Here is a 26,398-nt window from a genome sequence, read left to right as displayed (position 1 = left end):
CAATGGGCAAGCTCCATTTCAGTCATAAGTCGAGGACTTTGAGGTGGAAACTGCGCTGGACGGACAACGCCTTATGTAATAAAACTCCAGAAATTCAAGTTGCTTATGAAAGGTTGAGTCAGCATCTTAGAAAAATCATGTGTAGATAATGGATTGGACAGAATTCAGTTGATTCCATCCAGACCCCAAATATTTTCAATTTTTACGGCTGCAGCAGCGTATCTCCTAACGCGAACCACGAGAGCCTGGTCATCTCATCTTTCCATTTAGAAAAGTATTTTAAGCCTTTTTTTTTTTAAAAAAAAATTGGGGTGGGGAAGGGCCATCCAATCCTGGACATGACAGCTAGTTCTCGACTTATGACCGCAACGGAGCCCAGATTTTCCATTGCTAGGTGAGAAAGTTAACTGAATCTTGCCCAGTTTTACCACCTTTGTCGCAGTCGTTAAGGGAATCACTGCCGTTGTTAGCTTGGTAAGCCGGTTGTTAAGCGAATCTGGCTTCCCCCACTGACTTTGCTGGTCAGGCCGCAAAAGGGGGCCACGTGACCCGGGGACGTGGCGACCCATCGTAAATAGGAGGCAGTTGCCAAGCGTCCAAATTTTGATCAAGTGACCAGGGGGAATGTAAGTGTGAAAAATGCTCATAAGTCACTTTTTTCAGTGCCGTTGTAACTTTGAACAGTCACTAAAAAATTGGTCGTTATGTCGAGGACCACCTGTATTGGTGCTTGTGGGCAGCCTCCGAGGATTCCAACGTTTAGGGCTTTGCCACCTGGAGCTACAGGATGCCTATTCAAAAGGGCAGCATACAGGTAGTCCTCTACTTACGACCGTAATGTGAGCCTGCCGATCACGGTTGTAAGTCGTGACGATCTGTCAAGGTATTAATAGCTAAACAGCTTATGTAATGATGTGATGTAATGTTAAGGTGGATGATGCAATGATAGGAATGACTCAGCAGGGTCTGTGTCCCTTGAACAGCCTGAGTATAAAATGGAAGGCTTTTGCCGGAGTGTGTGTGTCTCTCTCTCTCGTCCGTTTCCTGCTGTAACTACTCTGTGTTGGAGTTTGCTGTATTACGTGTATGTATATTGTTCCCAGTGTACGATACTCAGGCATGTCAAACTGCCGGCCACTGCGCCCACCCTATTGCCGGCAATGGGGAAAAAGTCCAGATACGTTGCGCGACTTCACGTGACATTGCAAGTTTTACATGCCTGCTGTAGATAAGTGTAATATACATCACCATTTAATATACACTACTGTTTTCTGTTATTTACTCCTGGGTTATCTCAGCGCAATAAGACTGTACATGCTCTGACACGATCACAACACGGGTCACCCGCGAGACCAATGGAGATCATTAAGTGAACACCATGGCGGTAAACCTTCTTTTGCCACAGCTGTTCAGCAAACCACTGCAATTGTTAAGGGAATCTTAACAACCTGGCATCCCTCGTTGACTTTGCTTGTCGGATGCTGGTCGCAAAAGGGGATCGCACGACCCCAGGACAGTACAACCGTCATAAGTATGGTATATGCCTCTTGCCAGGCGCCTGAATTATGATCAGGTGACTGCAGGGGTGCTGCAATGGTTGTTATGTATGAAACTGAATCACAAGTCACTTTTTCCAGTGCTTCTGTAACGCTGAACGGTCACTAAACAGATCGGCGTAAGTCGAGGACTAGTTGTATGGGCTAAAGATGGCAGATCAGTTCACTTCCTGCTTTTGGGACACATGGAAAAGTGGTCAGGATTTAAGTGCACAAAGATCAGAAAGAAACAGCGGGAAAGTAAAGGGGTCAAATAAACGCTGAGATGAGAATAAACAAAATAATTCTATTTAATATCATCCCCCCAAAAACTCGGCATGGATAAAGGAAGACCCAGAATTACAAAACAGTATTTTTTTCCCCCAGCGGCAAACACAGCTTTCTGCCATCACACTAGCTTGCCTGTTCTTGTGTTAACACAATGCACAGACCCAAACAGGTAAGGCAACTTGAGCAAAAGCCTTACTTACAAGCCAGGACACAATCGGGCAGCCTTTTGCAGCCCTGGACATCTTAAGACGCGGAGCAAAAAAAAAATTTTTTTCTTTTTAAAAATAGCACCGTTGTTGCTAACCTTTCCATGGAATATCAGCAAAAAACAAACACCTTTTTAAAAGTTGCTTTGAACAGAACTTGGCAAGATCCCATGGCTGCTATAGTAAAGAGGCAAAGTTTTAAAACGGGGGTCTTCAAACTAGGCCCTTGGATGACTTGGTGGACTTCAACTCCCAGAATTCCTCAGCCAGGCACACTGGCTGAGGAATTCTGGGAGTTGAAGTCCACAAGTCATCCAAGGGCCAAGTTTGAAGACCCCCGTTTTAAAATGCTCACTTTGGGGTGACAAAAAGAAGCAATTGTTTCTCCGCTCTTTAAGTGAGGTCTACTTGAGGACATTCTGGAAGAAAATTAATTAATTGTAGGATTTTCTTATCAAGATGTCTATAACGAGCTACGTGGTTCCCCTCCCCCCCCCCGCCGCCCCACTTGCAGGCTCAGGGGTGTGAATGTTTGTATAGCAGGCATTCTTGTATGTTCTGTTATAGGCCAGTGTTTCTTAACTTTGTAAGTTTAAGATAGGGGGACTCCCAGAATTCCCTAGCCAGCTATGCTGGCTGGGAATTCTGGGAGTTGAAGTCCACCTATCTTAAACTTGAGAAACACTTAGCTATTGAAAAAAATGTGTCTTATTCTCTAACAACGTTGCTTCTTCCATTGTGCGTTAGACAGAGGGGAGGGGGAATGTTTTTTCCCCTCTGTGTAACTGAAATCCTGTTCAACTTTTTTAACTTTTAAAAACAAGTTTTTGGAGTGTTCTCAAAGCAAACCCGATCTAAAATGTGGCTCTGGGAATGACTAGTATTTTCACCGGAAAACCACGCGCGCAGAGTAAGAAAACATACTAACACCTTTCTGTGCTAGCTTTACCTTTGCGAAGAGAAGCCAAACTGCGCAGGATCCTGATTTTAGTTTATCCTTTTCTGAATTTGAGATTAGTGTTATTCTTCAAATATATTGGTTGTCTAGAAGCAAGAATCCTTAGTACGTTTTAGGGACTCCGGATTTTGTTCAATAGAGCGTGATTTGTGGCTCGGGCTCCAGATTGATCAGTGGAAACCTTTGATCAAACTTTCAGGCTGACGTCATCCCAAATTTTCAAAAAAAGCCATTCAGTTCATCAAAATAAGAATTAAGCTTTCCTTCTGTTTAAACCTCCTGCGTAGAAACGGCATTAAAAACAAATTACTATTTTTTTTTACTATTCCACTGTCGTAAAAAAAATAAAAATAAAAATAAAGCAGTGGTCTCTTTGTAAGGCAGTGAAATTCAAGGCAGTACAATCTCGTAGGTAAATTCTCTTCCTAGGGAAAAATTTATCCTCTCCGAGTTTAAAAGAGTTTGTGGCTGGAAAATCAGCTAGTCTCCCAAAATCCAAAGAACGTTCACGCCGGATAGTCCAAGGTTGACTCTCCTGTGAAGAGACAATGACACCCTTTTATTATTAGATGACAAAAAAGCTTCACAGCAGAGCAAAGACTTCACAAATTCTCTCCAGCTAGAAATAAAACCATGCAAAATGAGACGTGTGTGATGAATTTCGGGGGAGGCCCCCAAGAGACAAGATCCATTTTTTCCCCCACTAAGCTGCTCTATTTTTTAAAATCTCGGTTATGCACCAAAATCATATTTTGGTAGGGGTTTTTTTTTGAGAACTACCAGGAAAGAATAGGTTTGAAAAGGCCATCTGTTTAGCTGTGGATGATTTAATTTTTTTAATTTTTTACTTTAACACCATACAGCAGAAGGAAAGGAAAAAAAAAAAAGATGGTAGCCCTGGACTGCTGTCTGTGGAATTCTGGGAATTGAAGTCCACACGTCTTTAAGTTGTCCACTGTGTTTAAACCTCGTTTACTGCACCCCCTTGCTTCCTGCCCCTGTTCAAATTCAGTATAAAACTGATTATGTGGATCACGAACCAATTCTGACCTGCTAAAACCCCTCCTTGCAAATACAGGGTAGTCCACGATTGAGCCCAAAATTTCTATAGCTACGTGAGTTTCGCTCCATTTTGTGACCTTCCTCGCCAAAGTTGTTAAGTGAATCACCGTGGTTGTTAATAGCAGAGCTGTTCAATGAATCTTTGCTTGCCAGAAGGTCGCAAAAAGAGGAATCGCAGGACCCCCAGCACACTGCAAACCGTCATAAATTCGAGTCAGCGGCCAAATTTTGATCATGCGACTGCAGGGACGCCGCAAGCGGTCGTTAAGTGTGTGGGGGAGAAAAGGGTGATAAGTCACTTTTTTTTCAGTGCTGCTGTAACCATTCCTTCTCCCAAAGCAGGCTACAGGTAGTCCACAATTACGACAGCTCATTTAGTGACGGTTACAACAACACTGAGGGGAAAAAAGTGACTTATGACCGTGTTTTACATTTATGACCATTGCAGCATTCCTATGGTCACGCGAGTTATTCAGAAGCATGATAGCTGACTCACATTTATGACGGTTTGCAGTGTCCCAGGGTCAGCTGTCCCCTTTTGCGACCTTCTGACGAGCAAAGTCCATGGGGGGGGGGGGAAGCCGTATTCTCTCAACAACCGTATGACTCATTTAAGAACAGCGGCGAATCTCTTAACAAATGTGGCGAGAAAAAGTGGTAAAATGGGGGCAAAAGCTCGCTTGGCAAATTCCTCACTTAGCGACGTAAATTTGGGGCTCAGTTGTGGTCGTACGTTGATGACTACCTGTATTACCTTCGGGAGCAGAACTATCTAGGCCAGGAGTAGGCAACCTTGGCTCTTTTATGACTCGTGGACTTCAACTCCCAGAATTCCTGAGCCAGCATGAGGGAACTATGGCCCCTTTACGACTTGTGGACTTCAACTCCCAGAATTCCTCAGCCAGCATGGCTCAGCTTGGAAACCTCTCTTTATCCCCTCAGCATGGCTGGCTCAGGAATTCTGGGAGTTGAAGTCCACGAGTCATGGGGCCACAGTTCCCTCATGCTGGTTCAGGAATTCTGGGAGTTGAAGTCCACAACTCATGAGGGGGCCATAGTTCCCCCATGCTGGCTGAGGAATTCTGGGAGTTGAAGTCCACGAGTCGTGAAGGGGCCACAATTCCCCCATGCTGGCTCAGGAATTCTGGGAGTTGAAGTCCACGAGTCGTGAAGGGGCCACAGTTCCCTCATGCTGCCTCAGGAATTCTGGGAGTTGAAGTTCACAAGTCATGAAGGGGCCACAGTTCCCTCATGCTGGCTCAGGAATTCTGGGAGTTGAAGTCCACGAGTCGTGAAGGGGCCACAGTTCCCCCATGCTGGCTCAGGAATTCTGGGAGTTGAAGTCCACGAGTCGTGAAGGGGCCACAGTTCCCTCATGCTGCCTCAGGAATTCTGGGAGTTGAAGTTCACAAGTCATGAAGGGGCCACAGTTCCCTCATGCTGGCTCAGGAATTCTGGGAGTTGAAGTCCACAAGTCGTGAGGGGGCCACAGTTCCCTCATGCTGGCTCAGGAATTCTGGGAGTTGAAGTCCACGAGTCGTGAAGGGGCCACAGTTCCCCCATGCTGGCTCAGGAATTCTGGCAGTTGAAGTCCACGAGTCGTGAAGGGACCATAGTTCCCCCATGCTGGCTCAGGAATTCTGGGAGTTGAAGTCCACGAGTCGTGAAGGGGCCACAGTTCCCCCATGCTGGCTCAGGAATTCTGGGAGTTGAAGTCCACGAGTCGTGAAGGGGCCACAGTTCCCCCATGCTGGCTCAGGAATTCTGGGAGTTGAAGTCCACGAGTCGTGAGGGGGCCACAGTTCCCTCATGCTGCCTCAGGAATTCTGGGAGTTGAAGTCCAGAAGTCATGAAGGGGCCACAGTTCCCTCATGCTGGCTCAGGAATTCTGGGAGTTGAAGTCCACAAGTCGTGAGGGGGCCACAGTTCCCTCATGCTGGCTCAGGAATTCTGGGAGTTGAAGTCCACGAGTCGTGAGGGGACCACAGTTCCTTCATGCTGGCTCAGGAATTCTGGGAGCTGAAGTCCACGAATCATGAAGGGGCCACAGTTCCCTCATGCTGGCACAGGAATTCTGGGAGCTGAAGTCCACGAGTCGTGAGGGGGCCATAGTTCCCTCATGCTGGCTTAGGAATTCTGGGAGCTGAAGTCCACGAGTCATGAAGGGGCCATAGTTCCCCCATGCTGGCTCAGGAATTCTGGGAGTTGAAGTCCACAAGTCAAACAAGAGCCCAGGTTGCCTCCCCCTGATCTAGACTATGATACATACCCAAGCATGCCAGATTCCTTTGTCTTGATGATGTACAGGAACATAAGCAAAGTGTGGAACAGGTTGTTTCTGCCCTAAACAGGAGAGGTGAAAAGAAAGCGGACAGTTAAGTAGAGCCTGACCAGTTTGCGCTTGTCGCAAGGTGCGTCTTTCCTCCTTCCCTGGAGCCTCGTTTTGTTTTTACCCCAAACATTTTGGAGATGCTAAAGAATGACGATTAAAAAAAAAGTCCAGAGTTGGAAATCCGTGCGTCTTAAAATGGCCCAGGTTGAGAAACATTGCTATTGGGGGGGGGGGGGGGGGAAGGAGGAAGAGGACGACTGTGGGGTCCTTGGTGCTCTCTTGAGTTTGGTGGTTTTCTTGCGTATGTTTTAGGACCTAACTGGGGAACTTCATCAGCGTTAGAAGAGAGGGGGGGGGGGTTGTGGAGTGAAAGAGAAGGAAGAGAAAAGAGAGGGGGAGGAGGAGGAGGAGGAGGAGGACTGTGGGGTCCTTGGTACTCTCTGAGCTTGGTTTCTTGCAGATGTTTCATGACCCTATTAAGTAATATATCAGTACTAGACGTTTCCCCACTCCCCTTCCAGCACTGATGATATAAACTAGTTGGGTCATGAAACGTCTGCAAGGAAACCACCCAGCTCAGACAGCACCAAGGACCCCACAGTCCCTCCCTCCCTTCCTTCCTTCCTTCCTTCCTTCCTTCCTTCCTTCCTTCCTTCCTTCCTTCCTTATTTCCTTCCTTCCTTCCCCTCCCTCCTAGCACTGATGATGTTCCCTAGTTGGGTCATGAAACGTCTGCAAGGAAACCACCCAGCTCAGAGAGCACCAAGGACCCAACAGTCTTCCTCCTCCTCCTCCTGTCCGCAAACCCCTCCCCCTTCTATCCCTGATGATGTTCCCTAGCTGGGTCATGAAATGTCCTTCCTCCTCCTCCTCCTCCTCTCCGCAAACCCCTCCCCCTTCTAGCCCTGATGATGTTCCCTAGTTGGGTCATGAAACGTCTGCAAGAAAACCACCCAGCTCAGAGAGCACCAGGGACCCCACAGCCCTCCTCCTCCTCTCCGCAAACCCCCCTCCCTTCTAGAACTGATGATGTTCCCTAGTTGGGTCACGAAACGTTGGGTTTATGGAGTGAAGGAGAAGGAGGGAGGGGAGAAGGAGGAGAGAGAGAGGGGGAGGAGGACTGTGGGGACCTTGGTGCTCTATGAGATTGGTTACTTTTCAGACGTTTCATGACCCTATTAGGTAATATGTCAGTACTAGACGTTTCCCCACTCCCCTTCCAGCGCTGATGATGTTCCCTAGTTGGGTCATGAAACATTTGCAAGAAAACCACCAAGCTCAGAGAGCACCAAGGACCCCACAGTCCTTCTTGTCTTTCCTTCCTTCCTTCCTTCCTTCCTTCCTTCCTTCCTTCCTTCCTTCCTTCCTTCCTTTCTTCTCCTTTCCACTCCCTTCTAGCACTGATGAGGTTTCCTAGTTGGGCCACGAAATGCCTGCAAGAAAACCACCCAGGTCAGAGAGCACCAAGGACCCTACAATCCTCCTCCTCCTCCCTGCAAATCCCGCTCCCTCCTAGCACTGATGATGTTCCCTGGTTGGGTCACGAAACGTCTGCAAGGAAACCACCCAGCTGAGAGAGGACCAAGGACCCCAGAGACATATCAATCCTCACCGTCAGCCCCCGTGATCAGCAACCACTCTCTTCTGGAAAAGTCAGAGAGAAGCGGCAACATTCCTACCTTGGGAAGGTTGTAGGCCTGTTGTTGATAGATCAGCTCGTAATGGGGAGGGTTGATGCTGCTCTGATAGACGCAGAACAAATTCTCGTTCGACAGATCTGTGAGTGACAAGGATCAGATCTGGCCTTAGTCACAGCCCGATGAAACGAAATTAAATGCAAAGTTCCACTGCAGTATGGAACCAGATGCCGTCCAAATCACCACTGGTGGAGCCCAACTGGTTACCCATAAAAGCTCTCGGCCCGAGTGTTCCAAGAATCTCAGTGGGGAATGCACACAACTCTAAGCAAGCAGAAACATCTCCGTGTGTACGTGGGGAATCGGTGGTCCAGAACAGAGTTGGAAGGGACCTTGGAGGTCTTCTAGTCCAGCCCCCTGCTCAGGCAGGAAACCCCATGCCATTTTCAGACAAATGGCTGTCCAGTCTCTTCTTAAAAACTTCCAGTGTTGGAGCATTCACAGCTTCCGGAGGCAAGGAGTTCCACTGGTTAGTTGTTCTCACTGTCAGGAAGTTTCTCCTTAGTTCTAGGTTGCTTCTCTCCTTGACTAGTTTCCATCTGTTGCTTCTTGTCCTGCTTTCAGGTGCTTTGGAGAACAGCTTGACTCCCTCTTCTTTGGGGCAGCCCCTGAGATATTGAAACACGGCTATCACGTCACCCCTCGTCCTTCTCTTCATTAAACTGGACATACCCAATTCCAGCAACCGTTCTTTATATATGTTTTAGCCTCCAGTCCCCTGATCATCTTTGTTGCTCTTCTCTGCGCTCTTTCTAGTCTCAACATCTTTTTTACATCGTGGCGACCAAAACTGGATGCGAATATTCCAAGTGTGGCCTTACCAAGGCCTTGTAAAGTGGTATTAACACTCCACGTGATCTCGATTCTGTCCCTCTGTTAATGCAGCCCAGCACTGTGTTGGCCTTTTTGGCAGCTGCAGCACACGGCTGGTCCACTAGGACTCCAATCAATTTTCCCATGAGCATTCAACAGTCATGGAGTGTAGCCTTCTTGCACCAAGATCCAGGTAGTCCTCTATTTATAACCATTCATTTAATGACTGCTTGAAGTTGCCAACAGCCGTGAAATAGGCTGTTCCTTTACACTCCACGACCGTTGTGGCATCCCCATGATCACGTGATCAAAATTCAAGACGCTCGGCAACTGTCTCATGTTTGTGACGGTTGCGGCGTTCCCGAGGTCACGTGATGATTCCCCCCCCCTTTCGCGACCTTCTGACAAGCAAAGACAATGGGGAAGGCAGACCCACTCAGCAACCGCACGATTCATTTAACAACCCCAGCGATTCACTTAACGCCGGTGGCAAACCTCGCTTAAGAACTGTCTTGCTTAACGACCGAAATTTGCAGCCACATCGTGGTGGTGAACTCGAGGTTGTACTCTTTACGTTACCTGGTTTATCAGGTGTTTGAATGAAATGCTGGGAGGTGAATGTCTTGCCGTCGGGATACTTCGGATGGGGAGGCAACCTGGAGTCAAGATAAGTGCAGAAGACGTGCATAATGATCTGGAGGGAGAAAGGAAGGCGAGATTTAGCGCCATGTCAGACACTTCAGAAACAAAGAATGTGAGTTCTAGTCCTGCCTTAAGGATGAAAGCGAGCTGGGTGACTTTGGGTCAAACACTGGGAGACTCGAGTTCTAGTTCTACCAAGCATGAAAGCTGCCTGTGTGACTTTGGGCCAATCACTAGGAGAGGGTGAGTTCTAGTCCCGCCTTAGGCATGAAAGCCGCCTGGGTGACTCTTGGCCAATCACTAGGAGAGGGTGAGTTCTAGTCCCGCCTTAGACAAGAAAGCCGCCTGGGTGACTCTTGGCCAATCACTAGGAGAGGGTGAGTTCTAGTCCCGCCTTAGGCATGAAAGCCGCCTGGGTGACTCTTGGCCAATCACTAGGAGAGGGTGAGTTCTAGTTCCGCCTTAGGCATGAAAGCCGCCTGGGTGACTCTTGGCCAATCACTAGGAGAGGGTGAGTTCTAGTCCCGCCTTAGACAAGAAAGCTGCCTGGGTGACTCTTGGCCAATCACTAGGAGAGGGCGAGTTCTAGTCCCGCCTTAGACAAGAAAGTTGCCTGGGTGACTCTTGGCCAATCACTAGGAGAGGGTGAGTTCTAGTCCCGCCTTAGACAAGAAAGTTGCCTGGGTGACTCTTGGCCAATCACTAGGAGAGGGTGAGTTCTAGTCCCACCTTAGACAAGCCAGCTGGGTGACCTTGGGCCAATCACCAGACAACGGTGAGTTGTAGTCTCACCTTAGGCATGAAAGCCACTTGGGTGCCTTTGGGCCAATCATTCCCTCTTTCAACCCAGCCCACCTCACAGGGTTGCTGTTGTGAGGAACACAGAAGGAAGAAGAGGTGTTGTATATGTTCACTGCCTTGAATTGTTTGTAAAAATAAGGAAGATGGGATACAAATAGATTCAAAAGAAACAGCAACTCTGCAAGCAGCCTTGCTCGGAAATGAAAAATTTAAGGGACGGTGAATCCGATACATGTGCTTCTTGGTGCTACTACTGATTTTAAGGCGCCTTTGGACTCCAAGGCAGACTTACTCCTGAGTCGGTGGGTAAATCAGTATCCCATTTGCGTGCCTTGAAGTCCCCTCCTCGGTTCCATGTGAACGAACTCATGCACCCGCCTTGGGAAAGCTCTGTCGGTTAGCAAAAGGACAACACAAGTTAAGTCCTCGACTTACAACAGCTCATTTAGCGACCATTCAAAGTTATAACGGCCCCAGGAAAAAAGTGACCTGTGACCGTGTCCCACGCTTATGCCCACTGCAGCACCCCTGTGGCCACAGGATGAAAATCCAGATGATTGGCAACTGACTCGTATTTACGACGGTCGCAGCATCCCGGGGGGGAGGGGGGAGGAAGAGGTCTCGTGATCCCCTTTTGTAACCTTCTGACCGGCAAAGTCAATTTGTTTGTTGACTTGAGTGACTCATTTAGCAACTGTGGCAAGAAAGATCGTAAACACGGAGCGAAGCTCGCTTAACAAGTGTCTCGCTTCACAACAGAAATTTGGGGCTCCATTGCGGTCGTAGGTCGAGGACTGCCTGAGCTATGAATGCTAAGCTGTCAGGACTGAGACACCTTGTCTTCATTTGTTTCGTTGTCGGTTGTACTACAGCAATTGGGACCCGGATCTATTTATTAAGCAAATTTCGACAGCTGCCCATTTTTGCAGAAAGCAGCGCACGCTTAATGAACACATGAAACACGAACATAGGTAGTCCTTGACCTACAACTGTTCGTGCACCAGCTGGGACCCTTTTTGACCAGTTACCAAGAAAGTGGGAGTTCTAGCCTCACCTTAGGCATGAAAGCAAATTGGCTGACTCTGGGAAAATCACCAGGAGACGGTGAGTTCTAGTCCTGTCTTAGCCAGGAAAGGCAGCTAGGTGATCTTGGGCCAATCACCAGACGATTGGTGGCTTTGAGGCAATCAGGAGGAGACGGAGAGTTCTAGTCCTGCCTTAGGCATGAAAGCCAGCTGGGTGACTCTGGGCTGATCACCAGGAGACGGTGAGTTCTAGTCCTGCCTTAGACACAAAAGTTGACTGGGTGGCTTTCAGGCAATCATCAGGAGACGGTGAGTTCTAGTCCTGCCTTAGGCATGAAAGCCAGATGGGTGACTCTGGGCCAATCACTGGGAGAGGGTGAGTTCTAGTTCCACCTTAAGCATGAAAGCCAGCTGGGTGACTTTGAGCGAATCACCAGGAGACGGTGAGTTCTAGTCCCACCTTAGGCATGAAAGCCAGCTGGGTGACTCTGGGCCAATCACCACGAGACGGTGAGTTCGAGTCTTGCCTTAGACACAAAAGCTGACTTAGGTGGCTTTGAGGCAATCCTGAGGAGACGGTGAGTTCCAGTCCCGCCTTAGGCACGAAAGCCAGCCGGGTGACTTCGGTCCTAACTCTCTCGGCCCAACCCACCTCACAGGGTTGTTGTTGTGAGGAAAACAGGAGGAGAAAGGCGTATGAGATTATGTTCGCTGACTTGCATTAGTCATAAGCAACAATAAAGGCACGATACAAATAAACAGCCATTTACCTTTGATCCTTTCTACCAAATATTCCTGATTTGGGCTCAGCTCCAAGTACTGGACGATTGTGTTCAGAGTAGGAATAAGGGGGGCTTTGACCAAAGCGGCTTGCTTCAGACTGCTGAGGCTGGCCTCTGCGGGGAGGGGGGGGGGAGAAAAAAAACAGACAGAGAAACTGCAACCTTTGCCATCAGGAAAGACCCCCAGTTTTGGGCTTTGACGACAGCTGTGGACAACCTCACAAACGGAAACAGCCGCCGAGACCGCTCCATTCTGCGACACAATAATTCACGAGGGCTTGCTGAAACCTCCGCTGAACGAGGACCACGCTTCACATTATTTAAGTTACTGGAGGGGATACAAGTGGTCCTCAACTTGCAACACTTCACTTACTGACCGAACCTACAGCGACTTAGGACCGTTTTCCACACTTACGACCGTCGCAGCCCCCCCCTCCCCGGGGGTCACATGATCCAAATTCAGCCGCTTGGCAACCGGCTCGCATTTATGACGGTGGCCGTGTCCAGCTGGGGGGTGGGGTGGGGGTCAGGCGATCCCCTTTTACGACCTTCTGACGAGCCAAGTCAAAGGGGAAAGCCGGATCTGCTTAACGACCAGGTCATCAGCACAACAACTGCAGCGATTCACTTAACAACCGGGGGGCAAGAAAGGTCCTAAAACGGGTCAAGGCTCACTTAACCGACGTTGTGACTCCGCAACAGAAATGCTGGGCTCAAATGCGGTTGTCAAGTTAATTTGGTTGATTGGAATTCTTTAAATCAACCTTGTCGGCGGGGATATAAAATATAATTTAATAATAATAATAATAATAATAATAATAATAATAATAATAATAGGAGTTGGAAGGCAGAAAGAAGATCGCTGTGGGAGGCAGAAGCGCTACAACCGAGGTTGCCACAAGAAAAATGGCCGCTGGAAAGCCGGTGTGGACATCCAAAGATTTTAAGCCAGTGTTTGTCAACTTTGGCAGGTTGAAGACTTCAATTCTGGCTGGGGTATTCTGGGAGTTGAAGCCCACCCGTCTTCGACCCTCCCAAGGTTGAGAAGCACCAGCTTAAAAAAAAACAAAAAACACAGCTTCGCTGGGCTGGGGTATTCTGGGAGTTGAAGCCCACCCATCTTTTGTCTTGTATTAGCGTAACTCTCAAGTGTTTTTTTCCCCCCTACAGGGTTGACAACTTCAGATGGCTTCCAGCTAGTAAAAGCTCCCCTTTTCTCTCTCCACAATTATGATTTTAATCCGCATATTTTACTGTGGAGCACATGATCACAGCACAAAATGTTCTATAGCGTCACCGCACCTCCAATCTGCAGCTCCGGACACCCCATTCTTCGCAGCTGCGTGCTTACAGATTCGATCTCCTGAACCAGAGGCACCAAAATTGTCTCGTTGATCCACTGTTGGATCCGAAAAGATATTTGGGGGGGGGGGAGGAAGGTGGGGAGAAAACAGAATTTAGAAGAACGACATCTGCATTTGCTATTTCACTGATGTACACAGCACCAGACATTTACCAGCAATAAATAGGAAAAGGCCTTCTCAAAGCAATGGGTCACAGGCAGTCCTCAACCTACAGCTATCAATGATCCTCAAATTATGGTTGTTAAGTCCTGCTGGTTGTTAAGTGTTTCCCCATTTGAGCATTTTGGCCCGATTTTGACCTTTTTTCTTTTTCTTTTCCCAGTGGTCATTAACCAGACATTATGGTCGTAAAATGAGTCATTGTCCACCATGGGTTTCCCCCTCACCCGTTAAAAAACAGAAGTAAACCATGGTTTCCTGTCCCTCCCCCCCAAAAATGTTGTAAATTGTAATTGGGTGACTGCGGGTTGCTGCAAACGGCTGTAAATGCGGGCTGCTTGTCGAATGCTCAAAACGCAATTGGGACTGCCGGAAGGAAGGCGGTGTGTGTGTGTGTGTGTGTGTGTGTGTGTGTGTCTGTGGCCATCGGAACTTCAAATCCGGGCCATTAAGTAGCCCTGGGAAGGTCTGTCGGAACTTTTGACAGCCTGCCAAAAATTAAAGAGTATAATAAAAAGAACAAGAAGACAAAAAGTAATTCAAAATCATCATCATCATATCATTAAACGAAGATGAGCACGGGGCCCCTAAAGTGGGGCACAACCGGACGGGGGAAAGCGTGACCTTTTTAATTAAAAAAAATAAAACAAAAATAAGCAAACCATTCAGAAGATAGACTTGACGGACAGCTGGATGCTTGTCTGAGGTTCGCTTTTCTACGTTTCGCTAAGCAGCTAGTCCTTAAGCCAAGGACTACGTGGACGTCAGGCTCGAGCACCCCCTATTTAGCCGGAGTATCTTCCCCTCCTCCCCCAGGAAGGAGTTTCCACTGCTGGGTCACATTTAACACACACACACACACACACACACACACACACACACACACACACACAGGCCAAAGGCCAAACTCACATTTCTGAATTTGGCAGTCCAGGAATCCATGTGATCGAACAGCTGCCTGCTCATTGACACGCGTGCCCAAACCTGGCCAGGAAGACAAAGACGTTTTGAAGTTACAACAACTCCTAGGAGGAGAGAATAGTAGGAGGAAGACCATCACAAGCTCTGAGGGGCTGCCGCAAAGAGCAGGGTGTGTGTGTGTGTCACATTATTCTCCAAAGCTCCTGAAGGCAGGACAAGAAACAACGGATGGAGACTAAGCGAGGAGAGAAGCAACCTGGAATTAAGGAGGAATTTCCTAACGGTGTGGACAACCTCCAGAAGTTGTGGGTGCTCCAACACTGGAGGTCTTAAAGAAGAGGCTGGACAACCGGTTTGTCTGGAATGTTAGAGGGTCTCCTGCTTGAGCAGGGGGTTGGACTAGATGACCTCCGAGGTCCCTTCCAACTCTTGCTACTCGGTTCTTGTGATTGTGGCTAAACTAGACAAACGAAACCATCTCTCAGTCAATGTTGTGGTCAACCCCGCCTTGATGACGTCCGGTAGTTGGGTCATGAAACGTCGGCAGGAAAACGAACCAGCTCAGAGACCACCAAGGACCCCACAGTTCAACCCGGAGCTGTTAAATATTCTCCTTTATTACGCAGCTGGAGGACCTGAGCAATAAGCCCCCTGATGTTTCTCACTGGGGTCCCCCCAAAGGGTCTTCCAATCCGTCCTCAGCCAGGAAGGCCGGTTAACTTGAACAGGGACACACTGACTATCGGCAAATATAGTTCACACTAGGTCAGGGGTCTTCAAACTTGGCCCTTTCATGACTTGTGGACTTCAACTCCCAGAATTCCTCAGCCAGGCACATGTGCCTGGCTGAGGAATTCTGGGAGTTGAAGTCCACAAGTCATCAAAGGGCCAGGTTTGAAGACCCCTGCCCTAGAGCATGGTGTTCACTTCGATTAATTATATCAGCTGTGATGTACAGGTAGTTGTCAACATACAACTGTTCCATTTAGAGACAGTTCAGTTACAAAGGGCGCTGAAACATGTGACTTACAACCACTTTTCACAGTTACGACCGTTGCAGCCTCCCCGTGGTCAAAATTAAGATGCTTGGTGATTGACTTGTATTTACGACGGTCGCAGTGTCATGTGTGTGTGTGTGTGTGTGTGTGATCTGATCCCCTTTTGCGACCTTCTGACAACCAAAGTCAAGGGGAGAAGCCGGGTTCGCTTGAGAACAGTGTCGCTAACTTAACAACTGCAGTGATTCGCTTAACGGCAGTGGCCAGAAAGGTCGCAAAATGGGGCAAAAAACTCACTTAAACAAATGTCTCACTTAGCAACAGAAATCCTGTACACCAAGGACTACCTGAATTTAAAAACCACCCCTTAGAACAGGAGGACTTAGGACAGGGCTAGGCGACCTTGGCTCTTTTATGACTCGTGGACTTCAACTCCCAGAATTCCTGAGTGAGCCATGCTGAGGGGAAAGGGAGAGGTTTCCAAGCTGAGCCAGGCTGGCTCAGGAATTCTGGGAGTTGAAGTCCACCAGTCATAAGAGAGCCAAGGTTGCCTAACCCTGACTTAGGATGATGTGCAACCTGGATCGACGCCTGTGGAGAACCGTGGAGGGAAACCACCTTTTCCGTCTCCGCCAACGTTGCTTACCTCTTCGGCGGCTTGCTTGGAACTCAAGTCGGCTTCATCCTTGTGAGCTGAGGGGGCCTGGGACCTGCAGGCTGGCTGGTACTGGAATTTCCTGAGCATCTGGGCGTAGTCTGCCATGGAGCGACCGTAGTTCCAGAAAGTCGGACTGTTTGAAGGAGAGCTGGAATCCGAACTGCCTGCGGGGATCAAGAGACAGAAATGAGGCCACTGGACCCTCCTACAGCCTCCTCTGCTAAGAGAGCCGGTTTGATGGCGACTAGAAACCAGGAGCGGGTGAGTTCTAGTTCCGCCTTAGGCCCAAAATCCGGCTGGGTGACTGGGCTAATCACCCAGAGACTAGAAATTGCTGACTCCTAGTAATTGACCCAAAGCCACCAAATCAGCTTTCATGCTTAAGGCGGGACCAGAACTCACCGTCGCCTGGTGATTGGCCCAACGTCCTCCAGCTGGCTTTCATGCCTAAGGCAGGACTAGAATTCACCGTCTCCTGGTGATTGGCCCAAAGTCCTCCAGCTGGCTTTCATGCCTAAGGCAGGACTAGAATTCACCGTCTCCTGGTGATTGGCCCAAAGTCCTCCAGCTGGCTTTCATGCCTAAGGCTGGACTAGAACTCACCGTCTCTTGGTGATTGGACCAAAGTCACCCAGCCGGCTTCTGTGCCTAAGGCGGGACTAGAACTCCCAGTCTCCTGGTGATTGGCTCAAAGTCCTCCAGCCTGTTTTCACGCCTAAGGTGGGCCTAGAACTCACGATCTCCCGATTTCTAGCCGGGCGCCTTAACCAACAGACCACAATACACACTTAACTTTTGAGTAACTTTGGTGAATGCGCTGTGTGTATCTGCCCCGCCTTTCTTTCAGTCCGCCACTCACCCAGCTGGACCCGGTGCTGTTTCTCCTCCTCGTTGCGAAGGAAACTATCGAGCGACTTCAAATCTGTCATGTAGTCGGCTTTTCCCGTGGGAGAGTTGTAGACGGTCGGTGAGGAGCGATATCTGGACCTCATCCCGCCGCTATCCATGGGCCCAATGCTAGTCGGGTACATCAAGGGACCCGGAAAAGGACTGAATGGCGGCACCTAAGCGGAACCAGATGACACCGGGAGCCCAGCGTTTCTCTTTTTTGAAGCGCTATTGAAGTTTATTACAATATAGGCAGCCCTCAACTTATGACCACGACTGAACCCAAAATTCCCGTTGCTAAGCGTGAAGGTTGCTGAGTTTTGCCCCGTTTTACGAGCTTTCTTGCCGCGCTTGTGAACTGAATCACTGCAGTTGTTAAGTTAGTAACACGGTTGTTAAAAGAATCCGGCTTCCCCATTGACTGTGCTTGTCAGGAGGTGGAAAAAAAAATGGATCACGTGACCCCGAGACGCTATATATATATATATATATATATATATATATATATATATATATATATATATATATATATATATATATATATATATATATATATATATACACATACATACATACATACATACATACATATATAAATGCTTGTTAACTATTTAGATTACCTTGCTAGGCCCCAAACATGGGACAAATCTTTATTTCCTGTTTTGGCCTAACCGAAGGCCATCGACAGGCAGTAGTCACAACAGTGACAGGTCATATTTGTGTAAATTTTAGATTGCTAACAAAGAATTAAAGGGAGACTGATATGCGTTCCCACAGAGAGGGCCTCCTCAGGGTGCCACCGATCAGAGAATGTCGATTGGTGGCCCCCAGGGGGAGATCCTTCTCTGTGGGCGCTCCGGAGCTGTGGAATCAGCTACCGGTAGAGCTCCGGATGGCGCCCGATCTTCGCTCCTTTCGTCGCGATCTCAAGACGTTTCTGTTTGTTCAAGCCGGCCTAGCCTGATGGGGATTGGTGGGGTTTTTATTCTTGTGTTTTAATTTTAATTTGGTGTTTTAGAACTTGATTCCAACTGTTTTAATATGGGCAATTATTTAATCTTGTTTTAATGTTTGTATTTAGTATTTTATTCTGCCCTGTGAACCGCCCTGAGTCCTCAGGGAGAAGGGCGGTATATAAATATTATTAAATTAAATTAAATTAAATTAAATTTCAAACTTATTTGTTTTCATCAGTCATCCACACCCTTCTGAGATTCGAACCTGGGCTGATTGCATATATATATATATGTTTTCTGAGGTTTTCGCGGGTGTTTGTATGTAGGTCTTTGGTCATTCGGGTTTTCCCCCACATAGAATTGGAGGTATCAAGGCGACGTTTCCACTTCTCCCAGAAGAACGAAGCTGAAGTCACCAGCCTGAGGATGACGGATGAGATTTCGTCGAAACGTCGCCCTGATACCTCCAATTCTACGTGGGGAGAAACCCGAATGACCAAAGACCTACATACATATATATATATATATGAATGAGTCCAAGTGTCTAAATTTTAATCATGTGACACCACAGGGATGCCACAATGGTCGTTCGGTTTCGAAAAACGGTCACACGTCACTTTTTCCAGTGTGGTTGCTAACTTTGGCCAGTAAACAAACAGTCATAAGTCAAGGACTACCCGTATATAATAAAAATAAAAAGAAAATATGGGAATGCAGAAGGAAAAAAATGGAAAGAGGTTAAAGAAAAGAGGGGGAGAAAAGCAATGACTTTCAACAGTTTTTGGTGCAGTCGAATACAAAAAATGCAGCCATAACCTCAATGCTTTACTTCAGGTAAAACTTTGTTAAGCACTAGCCATTTCTGCAAGAAGAAGCCGATTTAACGATCAAAGCCCCAAATCATTTTTTCCCCCTTATTTCAAGCAGGAATCCATTTTTTCTCAGCCGACTGATCCCCGAGTCACGCTTTTACGGTTTACCTGCAATTTTGTGATGGCGGCACAGGTTTTCAAACATCATTCGATCGTAGACAACAATCGTAATTAACCTGGACACTGCACAAATGGTTAGAAAACATTTAAAAACTATTCACTACAGTCTGAGATACAGTAGGGGTAGTCCCCGACTTACAGCAGTTCAGTTAGTGACTGTTCAAAGTTACAACAGCACTGAAGGAAGTGACATGTGACCGTTTCCCACACTTACGACCGCTGCAGCATCCCCAGGGCCCCCACTGAAAATTCCGATACTTGACATTTAAAATTTGGAAACGATCAAATATCAAATGTTAAATTTAACTATTAATGGAAAATTAAAAATGGGGAAACACTCACTAGTTGTATTGATTTGTCTAAAAAGATGGAATGTTAAAACAACTAAGATACCTATAAACTAAAAACTACAGATAAATGTAAGAAAGTTATTTTTCGTTTAATTGACGTAATAAGAATTCTATTAATTTAAACCTGAGACGGTACATACTAAGGGGAAAAGAGGGGAAACATTCAAAGTAATAGTTTGAGATTTGTACTAATATTGAATTATTGACCAATTCAGTCGCCACGTTGCTTTTCAAATATTTAAATGCAAAACTAGAAAATCAATAAAAAAAAAATTTAAAAAAAGAAAATTCAGATGCTTGACAACTGACTCATAGTTATGACGGACTGCAGTGTCCTGGGCTCACGTGACAAGCAAAGTCAACGGGGAAAGCCAGATTCACTTAACAACTGGGGTGCTAAGTTAGGAACTGCCGCGATTTGCTTAACGAAGGTGGCGAGAAAAGTCGTAAAATGGGGCAAAACTCAGCTGACGTCTCACTTAACGACCGGAAATTTGGGGCTCCACTGTGGTCATTAAGTTGTGGTGGTGAAGCTGTACTCGTCTAACGGTAGGAAATAGTGCTGTAGACTTAAAATTAAGACGAGGAGAGGTCTCAATCTCAGCCACTTTACGATGGGTGGATTTCAAGCGTACACGGCCCCCTTAACAACCGCCTCGCTTAGCAACGGAGATTCCGATCCCCAATTCCCGGTCGTACTTCGAGGACTGCTTCTAAACGGAACCACAGAGCTCATCCATACCTTGCTGTAGTTGCTTCCCGGAGAGAAACCCGCAGCTGGGTTGTAGGATCCAGGACTGCTTCCTGACAAGGACTGCAGCTGCGGACTGTAGCTGGAGATACAACCGGTTGCAAATTTGGGACTGGTGCTGGGCGAGCGGGACGGACTGTAGCTGAGGACGCTCTGCCCCTGGATGGGGGGGGAGGGGGTCGCAGGGGGCGTCTTCTTGGGCACCAGATCGCGCGGCGGTGTAGTCTGGACGGCTGAAATTAAAGCCCGTTTCCAAAGGTTAAGAAGAACCGCAAAGAGACAAACAAGCTAAGTGTCATTCCAGGGTGAAGGTTTTTGTTTTTTGGCCACTACTATAAAATGTAATTGTTGGGGCAGGGAAAAAAGAAAAAAATTCTGAATGAAGACGGAGCTGAAGAAACCAGTCAGTCGTTTCGGGTGATAAGAAACGAGGCAGCTAAAGAAGAGCAGGTCATCCTCGGCTTACAACCGTTAACTGGAACACAGTTCTGATTGTAAGTCGAGGCACACATGTGACCGGACCCTGATTTTATACTTAAAAAAACACCATTTTATTCATTTTCTAGTTTTACGGTCAAATACTTAATAAATGTGTTGTCTGGGCCCATTAGTAATTCAGGGGTCTATATTAACTTCTTCAATCTAGATCCAATATTAAACCCATCAAATGTTTCCAATAACAATAATAATATTGAGGATGATAATAATAATAATAAAGTTGATTGATATTGCTGTACCAGATGCCAGAGTCGAAGAAAAAGAACTGGAAAAAATTACAAAATACCGTGACCTGGCCATCGAAACTGCGCTATTATGGATGAAACGCGTAGCAGGGATACCCATTGCCATCGGGGTGCTGGGATCGATGTCCAAAAACTTTACAAAACACATCAAGAAATTGCAGCTTCCTGCAATAACTCCAGCAAAGCTACGAAAAACCTGCGCTACTCGGAACATCTCACATTTTAAGGAGAGACCCGGTTGATACCTAGGATGCTGGCAGCAACCCATGTCAACCATTAGTGCCAGTCAATTTGAGTGTTCAGTTGACTGAGTTTCATGTTTCATGAATAAAAGTTTTATAATAAGTTGGAAGGGACCTTGGAGGTCATCTAGCCCAACCCCCTGCTCAGGAAGGAGATCCTATGCCATTCCAGACAGGTGGCTCTCCAGTCTCTTCTTAAAAACCTCCAGTGTTGGGAGCACCCACAATTTCTGGTGGCAAGCTGTTCCCCTGGTTAATTGTTCTAACTGTCAGGAAGTTTCTCCTTAATACCAGGTTGCTTCTCTCCTTGACTAGTTTCCATCCGTTGCTTCTTGTCCTGCCTTCGGGCGCTTTGGAGAATAGCTTGGCTGCCTCTTCTTTGGGGCAGCCCCTGAGATAATGGAACACTGCTATCCTGTCCCCCCTCGTCCTTCTCTTCATTAAACTCTTCATTCATTTCTATTTCATATTTCTTAATTGCCCATCCCCCTCGGGAGAGGGACTCTGGGTGGTGTACAATATAATCAAGTGCACTTCAAGTCCCAGAATCCGGGATGGGAGAATTCTGGGAGTTGAAGTCCGCAAGTCTTAAGGTGGGCGAGGTTGGGCACCTCTGCCCTAAGCGAACAAGCAAAACAGCCCCACCTGCGTTCTGCAATCCCAGGAGCGTCTGTTGTCCAGGACTCATAACTAAGCTGGTAGGAGCCATCGTGTATTTGAAGTATCTCCAGAAATCAAATAAGGCATTGAGGCTGAACAAAGACGCAAAGCCAAGTTCTAGAATTTAAAAACAAAACACACACACAAACAAATTTACAGGGAACCCTTAAAAAGAGATCAGATCGGCTGGTGATGGAAGGAAATGCATTGCTAAATAAGGTTGTGGGGGAGGACTGTGGGGTCCCTGGTGCTCTCTGTGCTTGGTGGTTTCCTTGCAGACGTTTCACGACCCAACTAGGGAACATCATCAGTGCTAGAAGGGAGTGTGGAGAGGAGGAGGAGGAAGAGGAAGAGAAGACTGTGAGGTCCTTATTGTTCTCTGAGCTTGGTGGTTCCCTTGCAGACTTTTCATGACCCAACTAGGGAGCATCATCAGTGATAGAAGGGAGTGTGGAGAGGAGGAGGAGGAGGAGGAGAAGAAGGAGAAGGAGAAGGAGAAGGAGAAGAAGAAGAAGAAGAAGAAGAAGAAGAAGAAGAAGAAGAAGAAGAAGAAGAAGAAGAAGAAGAAGAAGAAGAAGAAGAAGAAGAAGACGACTGTGAGGTCCTTATTGTTCTCTGAGCTTGTTGGTTTCCTTGCAGACGTTTCACGACCCAACTAGGGAACATCATCAATGCTAGAAGGGAGTGTGGAGAGGAGGAGAAAGAGAAGTGAGGAGGAGGAGGAGGAAGACTGGTGTCCTTGGTGTTCTCTGAGCTGGGTGGTTTTCTTGCAGACATTTCATGACCCAACTAGAGAATGATGCTAGAAAGAAGGGGGATTGTGATCCGTTTATATATTGGTGACTTGCACTGTCAGTGTTGATGGGGACGTCCTTGGCGATTCCTTGATTAGGCCGTTGTTTATTGTTCCATTGTTCATCTGAGTGGGTAATTCCTTGATTGGGGCATTGTTTACTGCTTGGCGTTAATCTCTGCTTATCAGGAGCCTTGGTGGAGCAGTGGGCTAATGCCTCCTTAAGTAACACCAGCTGCCTGCAATTAGTGCAGGTTCGCATCCCACCAGGCTCAAGGTTGACTCAGCCTTCCATCCTTCCGAGGTCGGTAAAATGAGGACCCAGATTGTTGGGGGCAATTAAGCTGACTTTGTAATAATGCCGCTTGGGGTGTGTGTGAAAGCCCTAACAAGCAGGCATATACATAGAATGAAGGTTACTGCTAAGCTTGTAAGCCGCCCTGAGTCTTCGGAAAAGGGCGGGATATAAATGGAATTAAAATAAAAATAAATAAAAATATTCCCCTGCTGGTGGGGACGGCCCTCAGCTACAAATATTTCTCTTGTACGGAGGGGGGGGGCTAAATAAGGTTAGTAGAAAGGGAATTTCACTGGAGGGATGGGTGGAACCACAGCCTGCTGGATCTCTACCTAAACTTAACCCATAGGCCGAATGTAACACGGGTGGATTGTTGTTGTTGTTGTTAGTTGCGAAGTCGTGTCCGACCCATCGCGACCCTATGGACAATGTTCCTCCAGGGTGGATTGTTAACAACGTGGAAAAGAAGTTGCAGGACCCAATCTGGGTCAGTCAGCGGGACGAGAGGTTTTGTCTACCGAGCTTTTGGACTTTCAGAGCCATCCGCAGGGAATTTTTCTCTAGCCAACTCTCTCTCTCTCTCTCTCTCTTTCTCTCTCTAGGCTAGGGAGCAGTTCCCCGAGGGTGTGTTCCAGCACGAGTCCGAAAGCTCGAAGACAAAACCACTGGTCCCGGTGATCGACCCAGATCGGACTCGGCAACGTTATCCTGGGACGCCTATATTCGCCTTCATTCATGGATTTCAGAAAAGGCAGGCACAGCCACACTCCGCTGTGCGTTAATGATTCAAGCTGTGGAGATGGTTACCAGCATCAAATTCCCGGGTGTGCAGCTAACGAGTAGGCTGGCTTGGTTGCTCGACAGTGAGAAGATGGTGAAGCAGGCACAGCGGTGCCTGCATTTTCTGCACCGCATGAGAAAAGCTCATTTTCCTTCCCCTGTCCTGACCACTTTCTAGAGTCAGAAACGACTAGCACGCATGCGCGGGGGAACCTTTACCTTTACATCTATCTATCTATCTATCTATCTATCTATCTATCTATCTATCTATCTATCATCTATCTATCTATCTATCTATCTATCTATCTATCTATCTATCTATCTATCTAAAAGAAGTCTTAAATGCAGCAACATGTTAAACACAAGAGGGCTGCCAACTTGCTTAAAAAAACAAACAAACCAAGATAAAGGCAGACATCCTAAGGCATTGAAACTAACCATCATTCCCTTGCTGGAGACTGGCAGGATACTCACCAATATACCAGAGGACCCAGCCGGAAATGTTGTAATAGGAACTGATTAGTTTTCCAGACCTGGAATGAGAGAAGGGCAAAGGGTAGTATTCCGATTTCTGTTTTTTCAGAGTTTCACGATACCGTAAGGTAGTCCTTGACTTATCACCACAATTTAGAGCCAAATTTAGGTTGCTAAGCAAGACAAGGGTTAAGTGAGCAATGCCCAATTTTATGACCTATTTTTTTGTAAATCATCATTAAAAGGTAAAGGTAAAGGTTCCCCCGCACATGCGTGCTAGGGGCCGGTGCTCATCTCCGTTTCAAAGCCGAAGAGTCAGCGCTTGTCCGAGGACGTCTCCGTGGTCACGTGGCCGGCATGACTAGACGCCAAAGGCGCACGGAACGCTGTTACCTTCCCACCGTAGTGGTCCCTATTTTTCTACTTGCATTCTTACGTGCTTTCGAACTGCTAGGTTGGCAGAAGCTGGGACGAGTAACAGGCGCTCACTCTGTTACACGGTACTCGGGATTTGACCCGCCAAACTGCCGACCTTCTGATCGACAAGCTCAGCATTCTAACCCACTGAGCCACCGCGTCCCTTAAATCATCCCTTAAACCTTTAAATCATCATTACGAAGCACAAATAGCTGCAGCTGTTAAGTGAATCGCACGGTCTTTTCCCCCCCCCCGCCCTTGACAGCACCCTAATTTGTCTGAAATGGTGTTGGGTTTCCTGACTGGAGCACAGGGTTGGACTAGAAGACCTCCACGGTCCCTTCCAACTCTGTCATTCTGTTACTCTATTCTCTTACTCCAGGGGTCTTCAAACTTGGCCCTTTGATGACTTGTGGACTTCAACTACCAGAATTCCTCAGCAAGGCACAGCGTGCCTGGCTGAGGAATTCTGGTAGTTGAAGTCCACAAGTCATCAAAGGGCCAAGTTTGAAGACCCCTGTATTACTCACTCAAGCAAAGCTCTCCAACTTACATTTCGGTGTAGATCATGCCAGCGAGGGACAGGTTGAGGAATCCCCAGGCCAAAAGGACTTTCCTTGCTTCTGTTTCTTTCCTCATCTTGATGGTCCTGTCAATCAGCGACTCGGGGGGGTTTGCTTCCCCCTGCATTGTCTAGAAAGAGCAAGAACAGAACGTTATTTAATTTTTCTTAAGTTGATATACTGTCCATTAAGAGTATCCCGAGCAACTCTGGGCAGCGATTTATCGATCTTTCAGCCCGTCTCTTCCTTGGTTCCCCCACTTACCTATCTCCTCCGCTAATAACCCAACGAAGGAAGCAGCGAACCCGTCACAGGTCACTCTCCACCCAGAGCCATTCGTTGAGTGGCCGCTCAAACTGACAACTGTTAAGAAGTTTCACACTTAACAACCGTCACGGGATCCACCGTGATCGTGTGATCTAAAATTCAGACGGTAGGCAATCGGTTCACATTTATGACCGTTGCTGCGTTCCCAAGATCACGTGGTCCTCTTTCGCAACCTTCTGGCAAGCAAAGTCAATGGGGGACAGCTGCAATAGTTTACTTAACAACCGTGGCAAGGTCATAAAATGGGGCAAAACTCAACTTAACTGTTTCGCTTAGGAACAGAAATGCTGGGCTCAGCTGTCGTAAGTTGAGGATTACCTATACCTCAGAGGTCACACAGCTTTTCCTTTAAACAATGTGAAGAGATTGTGTGATCGGGACTGCCTTTTTGATCCTGGATATTTCAATTCTTGATTTCCCCAATACATTCTTTAATGCTATTACTAGTTTTCTTACACTTAGCTCTAAAAATAGCCTTCCTAACAAATAGAATAGAATGCTTTATTTGGCCAAGTGTAATTAGACACACAAGGAATTTGTCTCCGGCGCAGAAGCCCTGAGTGAACACACAAAACAACAGGGTAACAATAATCATTAAGAAAACCAAGTTCATGGCATCCGGCCCTCTCAATTCCTGGCAAATAGATGGGGAAGAAATGGAGGTAGTGACAGATTTTATTTTCCTGGGCTCCAAGATCACCGCAGACGGGGACTGCAGCCAAGAAATGAAAAGACGCTTGCTCCTGGGGAGGAAAGCCATGGCAAATCTAGACAGCACACTAAAAAGCAGAGACATCACCCTGTCGACAAAAGTGTGTATAGTCAAGGCTATGGTCTTCCCAGTTGCAATGTATGGCAGTGAAAGTTGGACCATAAGAAAGGCTGAGCGCCAAAGAATCGAGGCCTTTGAACTACGATGC

General features: G+C 47.2%; 2 protein-coding genes across 5 annotated transcripts in view; one reads left to right on the top strand and one right to left on the bottom strand.

Moving 5' to 3' along the window:
• Window positions 1–26,398, top strand: part of KLHDC10 (kelch domain containing 10) — a 331,421-nt gene that overhangs the window by 61,235 nt on the left and 243,788 nt on the right. The gene's annotated exons all lie outside the window — the stretch shown is intronic.
• On the bottom strand, window positions 1,829–25,395 carry TMEM209 (transmembrane protein 209). Of its 4 annotated transcripts, none has more exons than XM_083366108.1 (15): window positions 25,142–25,395; window positions 24,172–24,230; window positions 21,812–21,943; window positions 20,173–20,414; window positions 17,104–17,308; window positions 16,233–16,408; window positions 14,580–14,651; window positions 13,447–13,543; window positions 12,133–12,258; window positions 10,630–10,727; window positions 10,329–10,403; window positions 9,474–9,588; window positions 8,064–8,161; window positions 6,322–6,395; window positions 1,829–3,525 (listed from the first exon to the last, which is right to left on the bottom strand). In XM_083366108.1, exons 1-15 carry the CDS (start codon window positions 25,276–25,278, stop codon window positions 3,471–3,473), a joined length of 1,761 nt encoding a protein of 586 aa, XP_083222234.1. In that variant the 5' UTR covers window positions 25,279–25,395; the 3' UTR covers window positions 1,829–3,470. The 4 variants fall into 4 exon arrangements, 2 of the variants coding, with proteins under 2 accessions (XP_083222234.1, XP_083222235.1); XR_014492904.1 differs by having other exon boundaries at window positions 3,238–3,525; window positions 10,329–10,453; XM_083366109.1 differs by lacking the exon at window positions 10,329–10,403 and having other exon boundaries at window positions 3,238–3,525.

This window comes from Vipera ursinii (genome assembly GCF_947247035.1).
Source record: "Vipera ursinii genome assembly, chromosome: 6".
Classification (NCBI taxonomy): domain Eukaryota; kingdom Metazoa; phylum Chordata; class Lepidosauria; order Squamata; family Viperidae; genus Vipera; species Vipera ursinii.
The sequence above is the reverse complement of the archived record's forward strand: the minus strand, read 5'-3'. Positions and strand labels throughout refer to the sequence as shown.

Excerpts from the sequence above, each read along its gene's own strand:
- TMEM209 (XM_083366108.1), bottom strand. The coding sequence starts at position 25,278 with ATGCAGGGGGAAGCAAACCCCCCCGAGTCGCTGATTGACAGGACCATC. Across the intron at positions 13,544-14,579 it reads GGACTGCCAAATTCAGAAAT|TGGATCAACGAGACAATTTT; the intron begins GTGAGTTTGGCC and ends CGGATCCAACAG. Across the intron at positions 12,259-13,446 it reads TCCGGAGCTGCAGATTGGAG|AGGCCAGCCTCAGCAGTCTG; the intron begins GTGCGGTGACGC and ends CCCTCCCCGCAG.